Genomic DNA, 18,842 nt, shown 5'->3' with positions numbered 1-18,842 from the left:
CGCGTCAGCGGGACCGGCCCCGCGGCGGGCGGGGAGCGGGGGGAGCGCGGTGGGCAGAGCGGGGAGCGGAGCCGGCGCTGGGGAGGGGGAGAGCGGGCGCTGGGATCCGGAGGGGGAGCGCGGGGCCGAGACCGAGAGCGGGGACCAGGCAGGAGCGGAGCACTGCCGCTGCCCGGTCCTGCCCCGCTCCGCCGCCGCCCCTGCCCGCCCGGCACCGCGGTGATGGGCACTTGCCCCCCTGCCCGGCCCTCGCCTGATACGAGTCTCGGCTCCCGGCCCTCAGCATCCCACGCGGCCGTCCCGGGACACCGCGTTGTGCCGCTGCCCGTGCCCGTGCTGCCCCCAGGGCTGCCGTGCCTGCCCCGCGGGGCCCGGGAGGGTTCCCCCCCGGCCTGGAAAACCCCTGTGCCAGCCTGGAGACCCCTGCGCCAGCCCTGCCTCCGGCTGCGTTCCAGAGGTAATTTCGTCGTTAATCACTCCAAGGTCAATAATGAAGCTGTGGAACGTGACCAGTCCCAAGAGGTTGCTGGGCGCCTGCCAGCTGCAGCCCCTCTGTGGTGGGCTCTCGTCTCTGGTCACCCCCTGCCCACAGGCCGGCTGCTGTCACCCTGCTCGTATGCTCGGTACGGGCTGCTCCAGGCCACTCTGGGGAGGGCTGGCGCGATGGTGGAACTGCCCAGGGCCCCACCATGGTGACAGTCCAGCCATCCCAGGAGATGCCTGTTGGGCAGGGACTGATAACACCCCTCCCGTTGTGCCCATCCCTGAAACAGCTTGCATGGGGTGACCTGGGGCACAGGAAGGCTCTGGCTGGACACAGGGCTGGCCGCCCCTGGCAGCACCATGGGAGCCAGTGGAGCTCGCTGGGGCATCACTTCAGAATGGCTGAGAAACATAAAAAAACGGGATCATGGGCCCTGGCAGATTACATGAGAAAGTGGAATTTGGGAGAGGAGAAGGAACAGAAAGGTGAGCAGCTGAAAGAACCAAGATTGCAGTGGATTTCTCCCTCGGTCCCACTGGGTCCAGAGTCATGGTGAGCAGCAATGCCCCAGTGCCAGGGGGGCACAGGGAGCAGCTGTGGGCTGGTTCTCACCCTCTGCCCTTCTCTGGGTGCTGGTGGGAAGGGTTGGAGGAGGAGGAAGACAAGGAGGAAGAGCACAGCAAGGAGGAGAGGGAGGAGGAGAGATCTCTGGGAAGTTTCTAAATGCCTCCCGGCTCTGGAATCCTCTGTGACTCGGCAGTGGGTGCTGGGGTGTGTGGGTGGGAGAAACCTCCCTGCCCTCTCCCCCTCCCTCTTGTGCCCTTCCGGGATTCCTTGAGTGCATCTCAACCGCCTCTGCCTCGAGAAGGGGTTTGTTAGAAAACAACTTTTATGAGGGCTTTTGGAAAGCATTTAGAAAATCCATATCTGTCACAGCACCAGGCTCCCCTCACCCTGCATGCTCCCCTGGCCTGCACACCCACCTGCGTGCTCCCCAAGGCTTCCAAGGGGTCTCTGAAAGATCTATGGTCGCAGCTCTGCTCAGCAGGAGCTTCCCTGACCTGTCCGAGGGGATTACCTCCACGTGGGCTATGCAGGGCCATCCCACCACCCCAACACAATTGTGCCTGGCTGTGCTATGGGCCTTCTCCAGCCTGCTTTTTGTTTGGGTCTCTTGGTCCTTGCTCATGGCCTTTTTCTCCATCTTCTGCCATCATCACCATCATCATCATCATCATCCCAGAATGGTTTGGGTGGGAAGGAATCTTAAAAGCCCATCCAGTTCCACCCCCTGATGCAGACAGGGCCACCTTCTACCAGACCAGGTTGCCCTACACCCCTTCAACCCAGCCTTGAATACTTCCAGGAACAGGGCAGCCACAGCTTCTCTGGGCAACCTGCACCAGGGCCTCGCCACCCTCACAGGGAAGAATTCCTCCCCAGGATCCCACTAAACCCTGCCCTCAGTTATCACATGAACATTTATAAATTGTCTCCATTTCACCCCCTTTGAATATCCAGACACCCCACGTGCAGCCGCCTCCACCACGTCCCCGTCTCAGTCAGGGACTCCAGGGTCTGCACCTGGTGAGGGATGGGACACACCTGACAGGTGGGCTCTGGCCTCTCACACATCCCCTGCCCCCTCCTCCTCTTCTTTCTCCTCCTTTGCCTCCTTCTCCTCCTCTTTCTTGTCTTCTCTTCTTCCTTCTCCTCCGGCAGAGGTGTGCGATGCCCACACACCCCTCGGCCGCTCGTCCCCCACATGGGTGATTACACACTGCCCTGAGCTGACAGCTCAGGTCTCCTTGGGCCACCAGTGTCCTCCAGCACCGGGGATCCCACGGGTCCTTGCCACCTCCCACCACCCAGCAGGACACAGGGCACAAGGATGGGCCAAGACAGAGGCAGACCCTGGGGTGGAGCAACACCCAGCCCAAGCCTGTGCAGATGGGACGCTGTCCCTGCCAGTCCCCGTGGAGCAGGACCCTGCAGTCAGCGCTGGGGCCAATGCTGGAAAACTGGAGCCTGGAGTGTTGCAGAGGTGCAGAGGAAGAAGAGCAAACAGATGGAGCTGGGGCTTAGCAAAGGGATGGGAAAACCCAGGAGGGAAGTTCAATATGCTGAAAGGCAGGAGCGGGTGGGGACGAGCCGAGGCTTTCAGGAGCAAACATTCCCTCAGGGATGACCAACCACCTGCCCTCTGCAGACACAGGCCACTTGAAGATGTAAACTGCTTTTCAGGATGGATTTCACCCTCAGATCATGAACTTTCTCTGCTCCATCTGCAGCACTTCCATCTGACGCTGCAGTTCGTGAGTGCCTCAAACCAGTGCTGCTGCCAAGAGGAGGTGCCACCTCCTCCACTATCTCCTCCTCCTCCTTCTCCTCCTCCTCCTCTTCCTCCTCCTCCTTTTCCTGCCGCTGCTCCCACCCTCAGAGCAGCCACCCTGGTACCTGTGGTGCCCATGGCAGTGGGGTGGAACAGGATGGGTGTGAAGGTCCCTTCCCACCCGAAGCATTCCATGACACCAGACAGTGCCAGAGCCCACGTGGGGCAGCAGGAGGGTCCCCACAGCAGGTTCCCAATGTCCACCCAAGACGCAGGGCTGAGGAGCAGCACCCCCAGAACAGAGCTGAGGAGAGGCCAAGGCCCAGAGCTGAGCTTCAGTCAGTGTCTGAGCAAAATGGGCAGAGAGGGGGGTCCTGGGGGCTCTCCAGGGCTTTACGGCTTCTCAGAGCACTGGGACTGAGGTGTTTGATTACTCTTGCAACAAAAACTGGGGCTTTCTTTCTTTCTGTGGGGGTATCTCTGCTGGGAGAGCTGAGGGCTCAGCTGGGGGGCACTGCTGGGGACACTGTTCCTCTTTCCCAGACTAAGGGCAGCAGGAAACTCCATCCATCCCTGGGAGGCTCAGGCTGCCTGTCCTCCTGTGCACCCAACATAGACAACTATAACAACATAGGCTCCTGTTCCCAAATGCATCGGCACTTTGCTGCATGGCAGCATTGGTTCACGGGAAAGGAGGTGTTTAATGTCACCCTCCAGTGACAGGGACTGTTCCCTCTGGGCTGGGGATCAGTCAGCAGCTTTCCCCAGAATAGCTGCAGCTCTTTAATCTCACTCTGGAGCAAGGAGGTACCGGCTCCACTGTTAATCCCATCCAGATCCGCACCATGTGGCTGTCAAACGGCAAATCCAAAATCCACTGCTCAGCGGCTGGAGCATCCCGCTGTGTCCCTGCCACGAGGCTCTGGGTGTGGAGCAGAGAGGAGCAGAGTGTCCCACCCAGAGGTCAGGTCCCCCCACTGTGACACGGACACAACACGGCTGCTGGCCCCATGGGGGGACCACGGTACACAGGACCACGGTTGTCTGTGTCCCTTGTTGTGACCCACCACAGTGCCATCGGCCATCTCAGACCACCCCGTGGATTTTGGTGACGACTGGAACATGTTCCACTCCAGGTATCCACCTGCACATTGAGGGGCCCTGGGATCCTCTTCTGGGCTGGGCTGAGCGGGTCCCACCAGTGCTGCCTCCGCACGAACCAGGGACACCACAGGGTGGAAATCCATGGCGTGGTGTCCCAGTTGTCCCCAGGGCCCCACTGGGGCAGAATCCCTCTGCAACCCCTCTCTGGTCACAGTCCCGGAGGAGCTGGGCTGTCCAAATATGTGGGCTTTGGGAAAAGAGGCTGAAAATGGAACAAGGTGGATTAAACTCCCCTGGGCGCTGTGGAGATCCTGAACAGAGCTCAGGGTCAACAATCCCAGCAAGGCCTGTGGGACAGGAGGGGGCTCAGCCCAGTCATGGGGGACACCACAGGGAGAAACACTGAGGAAAGGTGAAATGGTGAGTAAAGAGGAAACAGAAGGAAGGGACCATGAACCCTGGCAGAAACACAATGAGGCAGCCCTTCTCATGAAAATGTTTTCCCCAGAATCCAACCTATACCTCCTCTGGCACAGCTTGAGGCTGTTTCCACTTGTCCTGTCCCTTGTTCCCTGAGAGCAGAGCTTGACACCCACCTATCCTGTCAGGGGCTTGTGCAGAGCCAGGTTCCCCCTGAGCCTCCTTTTCTCCAGGCTCAGCCCCTTTCCCAGCTCCCTCAGCTGCTCCTGGTGCTTCAGACCCATCCCCAGCTCTGTTCCTTGCCCCGGACCTGCTCCAGCCCCTCATAGTCTTTCCTCTCATGGGGGGCCCAATCCTGAGGTCAGGCCTCAGCAGTGCCAGCCCAGGGGACAGGCACTGCCCTGGTTCCTCCTGTGCCAGGGGGGCTGGAGCCGCCCGTCACAGCCCCAGCCGCGGGGCAGAGCTGCAGGAAGGGGCTGGGACACCTGTGGGTGTCACTGTGGGGGGCCCTCACCCTGCTGAGCCCTGGGAACACCTCACTGCTGCTTGTGGAGCCCAGGCAGGGCAGGGGGTGCCCACCTCCACGACTGGCCATCACTTTAGATCACCAGTCTCTCAGGAGAGCATTGAGAAATCCAAGGGATTCAGAGCAGCCCTGGGCAGGGCAACGCGAATGCTCCCTGGTTCCTCAGCTGCGGATTTAAGGAGCACAATCTGCTCAGCTTTCCTGGGAAACTGAAGGTGACTGGATGACACTGGGGAAGCACTTTCAGAGGAATATTAAACAGCTTCTTAATCGAGGCAGGGAGGATGGAAAAGTCCCACTCTCTGGGAGCTGAAGCCAGACAAATCCACAGTGACAACCAGACACCGGATTTATCAGGGAGGGGATGAACCGCTGGATAAACCCTCAAATCTGAGCAGACACAACCCCTCCAGCAGTGGATTCGGGCTCATTCCTGCATCAGGAAGGGATAAATCCCGGTTGTCTGCCTGCACGGATCAGTCATGGTTTAAATCTGCTGCTGCTGTCACATCCATTGCTCTGACAACCCTGGGATCTGCTGGGCACCTCGGCAGCTCCAGGCTGGGGATGGGTTTTGCCTTACTTGGAGTGGGGATCGCTCACCTGCAGCCCATCCTTCCCAGCCAGAGGCAGCTCCCACACAGAATCCCGGAACAGAAATCATGAATTCCCTCCTGGGAGGCCCCCAACCCCAGATACCCTCAGTAGGAAGAGGCTGCTCTGGCACGCTGATGCCTCGTGGTTTTATCCTGATTTCATCCCGATTTTTTTCCCAGGGAAAAAATTATGGAGGATAGAATCCTCCTGATCTTATCCCAGGAAATATCAGTGCCATGCCAGTGAGGGACCTGCGGAGAGGACACCCTGAAGACAGGGGACATTGTTGCCCAGAATTTCCCTTTGACCCACAATTGTCCTTTATGGGAGAGTCAGTTTGTTCCCATCTCCCCTATCTCTGTTGCTGTATTTCCATGGTTGGACCTCTTCACCTAAAAGTAAAAATTTTTGACATAGAACTATTAACTTTTCACTTAAAATTAGAACCTTCACCTAAAATGAACAATTTCTAGCTTAAAATCAGGACCTCTCCACCTAAAATTAACAAATTTTAACCTAAAATTAAGATTTTTTTTTTTCACCTAATATGAAAGATTTTTATCAGAGCCTGCAGGTGGCTTTGGGCATTCCTGGAGATTCACAGCTCCAGAACCACTGAGGGTAGAAAACTCCCGGAGATGCCTGAGCCCACCCACCCTCAGAATGGCCAGGGCCACCACTGCCCATGTCCCCAAGGGACGCATCCACAGGAGTTTAAACCTGGGAGTATCTAGAGTATCTGAGAGTAACCGGAGTCATACTGGGGTGACTGGTAGCAACTGGGACTACACTGGGGACAAATGGCATCATACTGGGGTTAACTGGGTTCATACTGGGAACTACACTAGGAGCAACTGCCAGCAACTGGGATCATACTGGGGTAATACTGTGACTCTACTGGAATTGTCTGGGGACATACCGCAAGTTACCAGAATAATACCGGGAGTGTCTGTGAGGGGCTGGCATCACTCACGCAGTGACAGTGACTGGAAGTAACGGGGAATACACCGGGAGTGTCTGTGAGGGGCTGGCATCACTCACGCAGTGACAGTGACTGGAAGTAACGGGGATTACACCGGGAGTGCCTGGCGCCGGACCGGGACTACAACTCCCGGCGTGCTCCGCGCGCCCGCCCCCCGCTGTGGCTCTTAGAGTCAGGACTACATGTCCCATCGCACCCCGAGCCCGGCCGGAAGCGGCGCGATGGCGGCCCGAGCCCGGCCCGGTGCGGCCGTGGCCCCGGCCCCGGTTCCCCGCGGCCCCGCGGGCTGAGGCCGCGCCCCCCGGTACCCTCTCCCGGTGCGCTCCCTGGTCCTGCCACCGCCATGGCGCTCATCGAGGGCGTCGGCGATGAGGTGACGGTGCTGTTCGCGCTGCTGCTGGCGGCCGCCGTGCTGGGACTCGCCTGGGCCTCCACGCGCGCCCCCGAGCCCGCGGCGCCGCCGACCGAGGCGGCCCCGAGCGCGGCCCCCGCCGAGCGCAAGGCCCCGACCCCGGCCCCGGCCCCTGCCCCGGCCGAGGGAGCGGCGGCCTCCGATGAGACGGCGGGGCTGCGGCACCGGAATTCTCCCGCGGCCACCCCCGAGGGCCCCGCCGAGCCCACGCTGGTGCTGCGGCTCAAGTTCCTGAACGACACGGAGCGCCTGGCGCGGGTGCGCCCCGGGGACACCGTCGGTGCTCTTAAAAGGTGAGGGAGGGGCGGGCAGGGGCGACTTGTCCCCGCTCGGGAGTCCTCGGACCCCCCCGGGCGTCCCTCCTCTCCGCGCAGCACCTGGGAGGGGACAGCGGTGTCCCGGGGCAGGTGACCTGTGCCCAGGGACCTGTGCCTATCCCTGGCGGGGCCGTGGGACAGCCCGCGCTGGCAGGTGACACCTGAGGTGGCAGATGGGCACACGCACGCTCAGGTGTGCGGGCAGGGAGGGAGGGTCACGATAGTTGCGTTGGCAGGGGCTGAACAGAGGGGACTGTCCTGGCAGGTGACAGCTGGGGCACGCACAAACGTGTGCGGGGCAGGGTGGGCACGTTATGGGATGTGGATGAAGAAACTGACCTGGGAAGTGACACTTGGGGTGGCTGATGGGGACACACAGGTGGGGTGAGAGGTCAGGGTGGGCACGGTCACAGGAGGTGGGTCAGAGGGACCTGTCCTGTCAGCAGTGTGATCCCTGTCCTTGTCTCTTCCAGGACCTACTTCCCCGGGCAGGAGCAGCAGGTGCGGTTGATCTACCAGGGGCAGCTGCTGCGTGATGATACCCAGAGCCTGGCAGGGCTGCACCTGGGCCACCTGAGCGTCCTGCACTGCCACCTGTCCCCGCCCAGCACGGCCCCCACGGCCCCCGGCAGCCCCGGTCCCCGCAGCCCTGCTCCTGCCGCGCTGGGCGTGGGCAGCCTGGCGCTGCCGCTCTTTGTGCTGCTGCTGGCCCTGCTCTGGTACCTGCAGCTGCAGCACCGCCACGTCTTCACCGCCACCGCCACCACCTGCCTGGCCGGCCTCACCCTGCTCGTCACCTTCGTGGCCTTCGCCATGTACCGCAGATAGCGCGGCCCGGACCAGCGCCTGGGACACGGGGGACCTAGAGCCACACCTGGGACACTGAGAGCCTGCCCAAGCCACCTGGGACGCGGAGGGCTCTGTGCTCAGCCCACTGAACGTATCGCGGGCACGTGGGGCCTGCCCACTGCGCCTGAACTGGGGGGGCTGGGCCCTGGTCCGCGTCCCCCACGGGCCCAGGAGTCCCGAGGAGGCGCCCACCCACACCCTGTCTGCACGCAGGGGCTCTTGCAGGAGTGGGGGCTCAGCTACCTCGGGGGCGTCGCGGTGCCCCCTGTCCCTGCATGGAGCATTCCCCCAGCCACTCGGCGTGCAGCTCCTCGGGTGCCGTCCTGCCCGGGGAGGTGTCTGTGCCTGCAAGAGCTTCTCCCCGTGGGAATACATCCTGGCGCCTCCCGGGGTGCTGCTCCCGGGGGTCCCAGTGCCTGCAGAGGGACATGAGCCCTGGGGTGTCGAGGATCCTGGTGCCGGCGGGACGCGCTTTTGAGGTCCCCGTGCCGGGGGAAGATTTGTGCCCCCAGGCGGTCCCGGTGTCGGGGGTGGCTGCACGCCCCACTGTCCCGGGGATTCCGATGCTGTGTTGGGGGGTCCCACCCCCCGCCGCCGTTCCGATTAAAGCGGAAAGACTGTGACCGGCCGTGGCGTCCCGGCTGTGCTGCGCCGTGGGTCGGGAAGGGGACACCGGGTGACCGCGGGAACCGGGCAGGGGGCGGGGCTGCGGGGGCGGGGCCTGGCCGCTTCCGCCACGCGCTCCGCAGGGCCACAGCGCGCCTGCGCTGGCGGCACCGCCCCGCTCGACTGGAGCTCTCGCTCATTGGCGGAGGGCAGCGCTGATTTGCATGCGGCGCGCGCCGGCCGCGCCCCGGAAGTGCCGGGCGTGGGGCGGGGCTGCAGGAAGATGGCGGCGGGGCTGCGCTCCCGGGCCGTGTCCGTGTCCCGGCGGCGCTGAGTGGCGGCGGTGGCGGCGGGACCGAGCGGCCGCCAGCGCCATGTACGGCCGGGCTGGGCCGGGCCGGGCCGGATGGGGGGCAGAGAATCCCTCCGAGGGGGACGGGGCGGGCCTGGTGCCGGTGGAGGTCGGAGTATGCCCGGGAGAGGGGCGGGTGCCGTGGGGCGGGGGACGCCGGGCAGGCCGGAGGTCCCGGCACCACGGGGCTGGGCGGGACGTGGGCCCAGACAGGGCGGCGGGCCCGGTGCCGGGGAGTTGTGCGGGCGGGGGCGCGGATCCCGGTGGGTGCGGGGGGTGCCCGCGGCCGCCCGTGGCCCCGCCGGCTCCGGCCGCCCCTCGGTTCCCCCCGTCACGCCCCCGCCGCTCTGTCCCGCAGGGTCCTCCGGAGCCGCGGAGCCCACCGCGCCGCGCCGCCCCCGCCATGCTGTGCCCGCTGCTGTGCCCATGGCTCCGCGCTCTGACCCGGGCGGGCCCGCGGGGCCCGGCTGCCCGTGAGCGCCGCGGTGCCGCGATGTTCCCCGCCTGCTGCTGCGCCGGCAAGGCCAGGCCGCGCCTGCTGCTGCCGCTGGACCCCTACGGCCATGGGCTGCTGCCCGCCGTGCACCCGGACGGCGGCCGGGGCCGGGCCCACGGCAAGAGGAAGAGCTGGAACTTTATCCACGAGAAGATGAGCTACGACACCTTCTTCACCATGAAGCGGCTGATCGAGCGCTCGCGCAGCGTGGGCGAGGTGCTCCGCTGGGTCACGCAGAACCCGGGCAAGGTGTCGGCCAGTCACTACCCCATAGCGCTGCACAAGCTGGGGCAGCTCCTGCAGCAGCAGCCGGGGCCGCCCATGGGCGCTGGGGACGGCCGCGGGCCCGCGGGGCAGGTGCTGGAGCAGCCCGAGTTCCACGTGCTCTGCCAGGCCATCGTCAGCGGCTGCGCCAAGTTCGACAACTTCAGCATCGTCAACTGCCTGTACGCGGCGGCCGCGCTGGGTGAGCCACCCCCGGGTGTCACACTGTGGGGAGCACGACGCTGAAACGGGCCAGGGCCTGCCTTTGTGCCGGTTTATGTAGAGCTGGATTTGTGGCTGATGGAGCTGTGACCACTGAGGGCTCTGCTCAGGGGGCAGGAGGGCTTGGGGGATCCGCTCAGCAGGGATGCTCTGCTCCTCCAGGGCAGGAGTGTCCCTCGCTGACCTGGAGGTCGATGCTGGGCAGCCCTGCCTGGCAGGATGTGTGTCAGCCACTCCCGGGCCGTGTCTAGTTCCAGCTTGAGTTCCAAGCCCTGAGAACCAGCAAACACCTGGGCACCGATGGGAGAAACCGTGGGTTTGGCTGAACTCTTGGAGGGCACAAGCCCCATGTCACTGGGTTCGTGGGAGAGAGGGTTTGAGGTATTTGGGTTCCTGTGCAGCTTCCTTGGGGTGCTGCTGAGCTGGGGAGGGGCATCCTGAGGCGCTGTGTCCCAGGGAAGGCTGCATCCCAGAGGCTCCTCCTTCTGTGGGCCGGGGTGATCCTGCAAGTTCTGCTGCGAGGAAGGGGATGGGGTCTACATCCAAAGAGGAGTGGATGGCAGGGCAGGAAGGGGGATCTTCCCCTCTGCCCCACTCGGGTGAGGCCCTACCTGCAGTGCTGCTTCCAGCTCTGAAGCCCAACAGCAGAAGGATGTGGAGCGAGCCCAGAGGGGGCCATGGACATGGTCCAAGAGCTGGAGAAGGACTTTGAATAAGAGCCTGTGGGGACAGGACAAGGGGGAATGGTTTCCCACTGCCAGAGGTCAGGATTAGATGGGAAACGGGGAAGAAATACTTCCCTGAGAGGGTTGGGAGGCCCTGTGAGAAGTTGCTCAGAGGAGCTGTTGCTGCCCCATCCCTTGAAGTGTCCAAGGCCAGGCAGGTGTAGTGGAAAGTGTCCCTGGTCACGGCGGGAGGTTGTAACTGGATGATCTTTAAGGTCCCTTCCAACCCAAACAGTTCCAGGATTCCGCGATCTGGCGGGTGCCAGCCCTCCTGCCCGTGGCTCCCCCCATCCTGTTCTCGTTCCCGTTCCCTGCAGCCTTCCCGGGCCAGGGCTCTCTCGGGGCGCCGCCCGGCCATGGTTGACGCAGTAACCCGAGCCCTGCCGTGCTGGGGGGGCCGGCTCTGCCCGTCGTCCCCGGGCCGGCGGCGCCGGGTGTTTGTTGACACTGAGCCGGAGCTGCCGGGGCCGCGGCCCTCCTCAGGCTCCCCGTGCTGGGCCCCCCCAACTCTGCTGTGCCCCCCACTTCGTTCTGCCCCCTTGGCCCTCATTAACACAAACTCCAGCTTTCTTTCGAGGCCTTTTTATGGAACAAAGCGACTGCTCAGACCAATTCTGCACATTCCCACTCCTGAGTTCTGATTAGCAATAACCCGTAGTGACTTGCCCTGTGCTGCCCTGCGGCCTGTGCCCGCCCAAATCCTGGGGTGGTGGGGAACTCCAGGCCCCCCAATGCTCTTTGCCTCTGCTGAGGAGATCCCTCCTGACAGCCAAAGCACTGAGCCTGTGCCCAGGCCTGGATAACAGGTCCTGAGCTGCAGGGGAGTGTTTCCCTGGGAGCCAGGTCGCACAAGCTAAAGCTGAGCTGGGAAACAGGAGAAGGTCAAAAAAGCCAAAGGATTAGTCCCTTCTGGAACAAACAGCGTTTAGTTTGGTCACGTGGGATGTTACAGTTGTTTTCCAACCACAACTTTTTTTAATGAACTTTTTGAGGTGAGTTTTTTGAGTGCCCAGAACCCCTGGAAGTGCTCCAGGCCAGGTTGGATAGGGCTGGTCCAGTGGAAGTGCCCCTGCCCGTGACAGAGGGCTGGAACTGGATGGGATTTAAGGTTCCTCCCAACCCAAAACAGTCTGAGATTTTGGGATTCTGTGAGTGATTTGTCTTTGACATGTTTGAGATTTAGGAAATGAACCTTGCTACTGCAGCTGAGCTGCAGGGCTCCCATTCCAGTGGGATGTGTGGGAATGACCCCGCAGCTCCACGCAGAGTTTTCCATGGTGCGGATGCTCTCATGTTCTGCTGGTGCTTTGCCTTCCCCTCCCTTTTCCTTCTCCGTTTGGTCACTGATCCAGCACATCCGTCCAGTCGTGGCAGCGGCCTCCTGCCCAAGCTCCGGAGGTGGTTGTGCCGTGGGGCTGAGCCGTGCCCAGGATCTGAGCCGTGCCTGTGCCCGTTTTCCCTGCAGGGCTGCCCGGAGAGTCGCCGCTCGTGCGGGTGCTGGAGGACGAGTCCCGCAGCCGCCTGGGCCGCTTCAACCAGAAGGACGTGTCGATGGTGTTCAGCAGCGTGATGCGGCTGCACCCCTCCAGCCCCCACCCGCTGGTCGAGTCCTGCCTCAGCAGCCTGGAGCGGCACCTGGAGAAGGAGCGGCACCCCCAGACCCTGTTCCTGCTGCTCTCCTACTACCGTCTGCGGGCGCAGGCGCTGCAGGGCCACGCCGCCTCTGACCAGCAGCTCATCAACAACCGCAAGATCCTGCGCCTGGTGCGGCACACGCTGGGCCAGGTCAGCGCCATGAGGGAGCACGAGCTGGCGCTGCTGGACGAGATGCTGGCCCTGTGTGCCCAGGAGGCCAACAACAAGGCCCTGGAGGCCATCTTCAGCTCCCAGCTTTTCTACGAGAACCGGCAGGAGCGCTTCATCCGCAGCATGGCAGGTGAGGGGTGCCCAGGTGGGGTCCAGCATTGCCACCCGCATTGGGGGTCAGGGCTCTGGTCGGGGAGAGGACGGGGGGCCTCTGGCCGGGTGACAGCCTCAGCTGGGGCCCTGCTGAGCCCCAGAACTGGAGCAGAAGGAGCCCTGTGTCATGGCCACCCTTGTCACTGACAGCCCAGCCCTTTGACAGGCTGGGAGTCCCCCATTCCTCTAGGTGCTGGGATGGACCAGGAGCTCCCCATTCCTTTAGGAACTGTTTTCCCATGGTGCCTCTGGGCTGGACACAGTGGAGTTTTGGTGGGGTTTTGCAGAGGGTCCCATCTGTGCACATTCCAGCTGTGCACCATCTCTGCCTTCTGGCTGTGCATGACAGGAATCTGCCTCAGCTTCTCACCTCACCCATACCTGAGGGGTTTTAGGAGCTGCCTGGCTTTTGAAGGTTTTGGGACTAGTGCTACTCTCTGGTCCTGTCCTCCCACCTGCCCGGGCTGTGGTGGCTGCAGAGGACTTGGGTTGGGGACAGGGCTGGCCCCTGTGACGGGCTCCCCACTGTGTTGGCTCGGCAGAGTGGCTGCCCCGGAAGGCAGAGAACCTCACCCCCTACACCATGGCCCTCATCGCCAAGTACGTGGCGCGGCACCGGCTGCGTGAGCCGCGGCTGCTCGACACCATCGCCAACTTCCTGCTGAAGCGTGGGGAGCAGCTCGACAGCAAGGTGAGCGCTCGCCTCACCTGTGGGGTCACCTCTATCTGTGGGCACACACAGGCAGCACAGCCATGGCCCTTCTCCATCGTGATGGGGCATTCCAGGGGACATGGGGCCATGCCCCAGTCCTGGCGGGTTCTGAGCACCTGTCTCTTCATGGCACTGGTCAGGTGGCCCCGACCTGTCCCTTGTCCCACCCCGGCCCCACACTCCTCTCTTGCTGCAGGTGATCCAGAAGTTGGTGTTCCCCTTCAGCCGGATGAACTACCGCCCCTCCAACCACGGCGAGCTCTTCCCCAAGCTGGAGGCCATCTTGGAGCAGAAGGCCGGCAGCTCACCACTGGCCACCGTCAACATCCTCATGTCCATGTTCCAGCTCAGCCACTTCCCACAGACCGTCCTTCACCAGGTCTTCTCCCCAGGCTTCATCACCAATGTCATGAGTACGTCAGGTCGGGCCGTTGCCGGGGTGCTCGCTGCTGGGGGAGCCCCAGCTGGGGTAAGGGTTGGGTGAGGGGGTGCTGGCCCGGCGGGCTCCATCTCGGCCGCCCCGCAGGCAGCCCCTACGCGCTGATCGTGCGCCGGTACCTGTCGCTGCTGGACGCGGCGGTGGAGCTGGAGTTCCGTGAGTACAGCGGCCCCCGCCTCGACCCGCGCTACCGCGTCCTCATGTTCGAGCACGCCCTGACCGCCGACGAGGCCAACAGGAAGTACAGGTGAGGGGGCGAGGGGGAGCACCTCTGCTGTCCCTCACGGTGGGGGACAGGGGGTCGGTCACCTGCTCTGGCCGGATCCCACACGGTGCCGGGGTGAAGGCCCCTGTGGCAGTTCCGAAGCCTGTGGGGTAGCACTCTAGAGTCACAGAATCATTTAGAATTGCAGAATTGTTTGGGTTGCGAAAGCCTTGGAGACAAAGAAGAGACGATATTCATACAGGGAGAACTGGTTTGGTAACGCCTCCTAGTCCTGCCAGAGTTACCAACAGCGGGGGGCAGAAGCTGGGTGCAGAGGCTCCCTGTCCAAGGCATTGTCAAAGTCAGTGCGCTCTCTCTGCCACTCCAGCCTCACTACACCCCTAGCATTTTGGGGAATACCATCTGCTGGAAGCAGGATGTACAGGCGGTCAGGAGACTGGCGTACAGGTGACGGCTTTGAGATTGACCAGGAGGAGAGCAAAAAATCAGATAATGAAAATGCATCCTGCACAACTTCCCCAGCAGGACCTGGGCAGAGGAGGAGGAAGGGTGCTTGTGTGAAGGGACTGCACATCTGGATGAAGATGTCATAACAATGCTGGGTGACTTAGCTTGAGTCCACCTGTCCCTCAGCACTACTAAGGCCACCAGTGACCATGTCCCCAAGTGCCACATCCACGTGGCTGTTGACTTCCCCACTCCCCCTGGCCCTGGGCAGTGGTTCCAGGGCTGGATAGCCGTTTTGGGGGGCTTTTGGTGGCCCAGTACTATGAGGAACTTTTCTGCAAAAGGAACTGGAGCCCATCCCCTCTTGACTCCCAACAGCAGAGCCCAAAACTCTTGCCCTGTGCATCCCACTCCAGGGGGTTCCCATCTCCACAGTGCTGTACTAGCACCAACAGTGCTGGGGGAACACGTCAGCCCCTGCAGTGCCCCCCTGATTGTCCCCTCCTTGCAGCTACAAGGGGCTGGTGGCCGAGGCGCTGCGACAACTGGTGGGAGAGGAATGCTACCGGCAGGACGAGGTGCTGCCCCCTGGGTACTGCACAGGTAATCCCCCGGGCTGTGGGGAGAGGGCTGCCAGGTGGGATCTGGGGGCTGAGGGTGGGGGTCATTCGGGGCAGAATGAGCTCTGGCTGCTTTGTCACTGCCTTCCCTGTGACGCTGCCTTTGGGACAAAGCTCCCTGAGCCCTCCCGCTGCAGAAAGGGGGCTTTCCCCTGTGCTTTTGTTGGCTCAGAGTCCCAGCTGGGGCACAGGCTTCCCGAGCCTACGTCCCATCGGTTGCTGATCCGTGTTCTCTCTCCTGCAGACTTCCTGCTGTGGATCAACCGCTCGGGCACAGTGCTGCCCCTCTCACGCGTTCCGGCGGCTTCCAGGGCACCCCCAGCCACGTCCCCTGTCGCCATGTCCCTGCGCTCCAGTGTCCTCGCCCTCACCTCAGATTTGCAGGACTTTGCCCCGTTTGCTCCCGAGACGCCCAGCAGCCCCCCAGGCCCCCGGGAGAGCGGCCGGGCCGGGCGGTTCCTGCCGGCGCTCTGCCCGGCCCCGGGGGGGCCCTGCTTCCAGCCCCCCTCGGACTATTACTGCGGGCTGAGCAAGGAGGCGTCCCTGGCCAGCCCGGGCAGCTCCACGCTCAGCAGCCCCTCCGAGTGCCTCTCGGCGCCGCCGCCCGGCACCCCCGACTGCTCCCCCCGCACCTCCACCGCCTCCCTCTTCCAGTTCCCCATCGGCAAAATCCTGGAGGAGGAGGAGGAGGCCGCCGTCTGCCCTGGCCAAGAGCACGGCTGCTTCCAGGGGGAGCAGACCCAGGAGCAGCCCGAGGAGCGGAGCCCCCCAGCCAGCGAGGACAGCGGCCCCCCGCCCTCGCCGTGCCGGCCCAGCCCCAAGCAGAGGCCGGGCGAAGGGCCGCAGGGTGCCGAGGAGATCCAGAGGTACGGAGCAGGGACACGTCCCCAGGCTATGTCCCTGGTCCCTTCCAGCAGGACAGCCACCCTGGCACTGCCTTGGGCTCCTGCTCCCTGGGATGCTCAGCCCTGGCCCCTTCCTGCCCAGTGCCATGGGGCACCCACAGACCCACGTCCCCACTGCCCTGGGGTGCTGGATACAGCTGTCCCTGCCACCAGCAGGGTCTGGGGTCATTTGGGGTGCTGCTCTTCAGCTGCCATGGTGCTGGGGAGCAGGGTCCACAGGCTGGGGTGATACTGTGACATGGGGTGACACTGCTGTCCCCTGTACAGGGTGGTGCTGTCGGTCAATGACAAGTGGCACTATTGCCAGAACTCCGACATCCTGGTGGGCTCCCGGGCCATGAGGGACCGGCACCTGCGGCTGCTGGGATACTGTCTGGTGCAGGTAAGGGGGGCTGCCCCCGTCTCCTCAGGGCCAGGGGGCACAGTGGGTGATGGGCTGTGAGCTGGCATCTGATGGGCTCAGAGCTGAGAGCTGGCATCCCCCTGGAAGGATGGGCCCAGACCTGGCATCTCCAGTGTAAACACTCCTGTCCCTGTGAGAGGAAGCAGGGATGACTCATCCTCATGTCTCCTTGCCCTCCCCCACCCCATGCAGGACTTTTTTCCATGCAGCTGGTGGGTGACACCAGCCCTGATGGAAGGCAGAGACAAGGGACAGTCTGTCCTGTGAGCTGAGACCCGACCTGGGTGAGGGGAAGGGGAAGGGGAGGGTGCTCAGCCCAGGCTGCCACAGTAGCGGCATCGGGTGCGGGGTCAAATCAGGTTGGGGGGAACACACATGGGTCCACACGTGGTGACCTGTGATCTCATGTGCCAAGGGGGCAGGAGGGACCTTGGTTCACCTTCTGCACCAGAGCCCTGCCTGCCCTGGTTCCAGCCCCAGCTGTTCCTGCCCAGTGCTGGGACTGGAAGAGCCCTCAGGTCTGCAGCTCTTTTGGCAAACTCCAGGTGTTGGTTTAGGATGTGCAGCTCCCACGTGCTTGTTTGTGGGTGGTTTTAGCCTGAGGATGAATCTTTCTGAGAAAAATGGCACTGGAAATGAGCCCTCAGTCCTGTTCACTCTTGCACTGCAGAGAGGACCAGGATTACAGCAGTGCTTCCACTGCACCATCCCACAGCCATTCCCAAACTGTCTGACCTCCTGCTGCCTCCAGGGCATGCCAGCTGCAGCTCCCCTTCATTCTAGAGCTCAGCAGCCCAGAGCCCCGTGTTTGTGCAGAGCCCCCGAGTCCTGTGACTGCTGAAGAATCACCTGGGAGCTGCCCAGCAGCGTAGCTGGGCCGGGAGCAGGGCCAGCTCTCCCTTGAGCTGGTGTTTGGACTGGGCTGGCCAGGGCTGTGTGTGTCCCTCCTGCAGAAGGCACAGCAGGGGCCCAGCTGAAGGGACCTTAAAGCCCATCCAGTGCCGGCCCCTGCCATGGGCAGGAACACCTTCACTATGCCAGGTCACTCCAAGCCCTATCCCACCTGGCCTTGAACATTTCCAGGAATCCAGGGGCAGCCACGGCTGCTCTGGGCACCCTGTGCCAGGACCTCTCTACCCACCCAGCCAGGAATTCCTTCCCAATATCACATCCCTCACCTCTGGCAGTGGGAAAAAATTCTCCATTGTTTTGCCCCTCCAGGCTCTTGACCTAAGTCCCTCTCCAACTCTCTTGGAGCCCTTTTAGGCACTGAAAGGGGCTCTAAGAGGTCTCCCCAGAGACTCCTCTTTCCACGTGAACATCCCCAGCTCTCACCTGTGCGTTGAGGGGCTCCAGCTCTCGGAACCTTTATTCCTCCCCTGTGCTGCCACTGGGTCCCAACGACCCTCAGTCCTGCTCTGCGAGTGCCGGTGCTGCCCTCGGGGCTGTTGGACCTGCAGAGTTTTCAGCCCCGCTAGTACCTTGCACCTTTCATGGTGGGTGCTGACAGGGGCTCGAGGGTGGGATGAGGATTGAGATTCCTCCCTTTGTGTGCCTGCACCACCTGTCCAGGGCCGAGCTTAGGCTGGGTGAGCCTGGAGCTGGGCATTGTCTACACTTCCATGCCATTGCCCACACTTGTGTCCATCCCCCCGGCAGGAACCCCGCTGCCCTCCTTCTCCAGGGAGGGATCTGCGTCCTGTTCTTCCTCCCACCGCCACAGAAGGCTGAATGGGGCTGGGGGCTGGAGGCACTGGGGATACAGGTGGGGCCAGGCATGCTGTCACCGCTCTGACATCATCCCTGTCCCCTCACAGCTGCCCTACACGGAGCTGGAGAAGGTGAGTGGCATCGAGGAGGCCAAGCACTACCTGCGGCAGAAGCTGAGGGAGCTGCGCTTCTGAGGGACGGATCCAGGGGGGTGTGGGGGGCCAGGTGGGTGTTGCCAGCCCCTTCCCCTGTGCAGGGGGATATGGAGCTGCCCCCCATCCCGGGGGGTCAGGGGGATATGGAGATGCTCCCCATCTAGGGGGGCCAGGCTGTGGGGCCAGGCCATGGGCACCGGCTCCTGCTGTGGGGCTGGGGGAGTGTGAGATTATTTATTGCCGTTATGGGGGGCCGGGCTGTGACTTAAGGGGGGCGGGGGGGAGTTACTGGGGAAGGTCCCTCGTGGCCCCCCTGCCCCAGCCCAGTCTGTTGCTGCAGGGCCGGGCCTGGCCTGGGCTTCCCTGGGCACTGGGGGCAGCCCTGTGCCCCCAGCACGGCTCTGGGCCGGGGCACCGGGGCACTGGGCCTGGCCTGCTGCGGGGGGCAGGGGTCCCGGGGGGCTGCAGGGGATCGTGGCAGGGCCGGGAGCGGGTGTGCACACGGGGCTGTTCCCTGGGCCTGGAGGAGGGGGGCGTTAGGGAAGGGGGGAACTTTCCAATAAAACTGGTGAAAAGTG

The 18,842-nt window shown here is 63.1% G+C and overlaps 2 protein-coding genes across 2 annotated transcripts; both read left to right on the top strand.

The window, feature by feature from the left end:
* Positions 1-6,665: 6,665 nt before the first annotated feature.
* TMUB1 (transmembrane and ubiquitin like domain containing 1) lies at positions 6,666-8,646 on the top strand. The gene is made up of 2 exons (XM_066198276.1): positions 6,666-7,150; positions 7,648-8,646. The coding sequence occupies exons 1-2, from the start codon at positions 6,789-6,791 to the stop codon at positions 8,000-8,002; spliced, it is 717 nt and encodes a 238-aa protein (XP_066054373.1). The 5' UTR covers positions 6,666-6,788; the 3' UTR covers positions 8,003-8,646.
* A 255-nt stretch (positions 8,647-8,901) lies between these two features.
* On the top strand, positions 8,902-18,808 carry FASTK (Fas activated serine/threonine kinase). Its single transcript, XM_066202880.1, has 10 exons — positions 8,902-9,005; positions 9,340-9,943; positions 12,154-12,624; positions 13,190-13,338; positions 13,556-13,772; positions 13,886-14,045; positions 14,983-15,074; positions 15,336-15,957; positions 16,264-16,378; positions 18,217-18,808. Exons 2-10 carry the CDS (start codon positions 9,385-9,387, stop codon positions 18,301-18,303), a joined length of 2,472 nt encoding a protein of 823 aa, XP_066058977.1. The 5' UTR covers positions 8,902-9,005; positions 9,340-9,384; the 3' UTR covers positions 18,304-18,808.
* The last annotated feature ends 34 nt before the right edge of the window (positions 18,809-18,842 follow it).

Source organism: Chamaea fasciata, unplaced genomic scaffold, assembly GCF_029207755.1.
Source record: "Chamaea fasciata isolate MVZ Bird 193981 ecotype frontalis unplaced genomic scaffold, bChaFas1.0.hap1 SCAF_1, whole genome shotgun sequence".
NCBI classification, from domain to species: Eukaryota; Metazoa; Chordata; class Aves; order Passeriformes; family Sylviidae; genus Chamaea; species Chamaea fasciata.
Note: the sequence above shows the minus strand (reverse complement) of the source record. Positions and strands in the feature narration are given on the sequence as shown.

Bases quoted from the DNA above. Each gene is read 5' to 3' on its own strand.
- TMUB1 (XM_066198276.1), top strand. From the start codon at position 6,789: ATGGCGCTCATCGAGGGCGTCGGCGATGAGGTGACGGTGCTGTTCGCG. The intron at 7,151-7,647 runs GTGAGGGAGGGG...TGTCTCTTCCAG, and splicing joins ACCGTCGGTGCTCTTAAAAG to GACCTACTTCCCCGGGCAGG.
- FASTK (XM_066202880.1), top strand. From the start codon at position 9,385: ATGCTGTGCCCGCTGCTGTGCCCATGGCTCCGCGCTCTGACCCGGGCG. The intron at 15,075-15,335 runs GTAATCCCCCGG...TCTCTCCTGCAG, and splicing joins GCCCCCTGGGTACTGCACAG to ACTTCCTGCTGTGGATCAAC. The intron at 16,379-18,216 runs GTAAGGGGGGCT...GTCCCCTCACAG, and splicing joins TGGGATACTGTCTGGTGCAG to CTGCCCTACACGGAGCTGGA.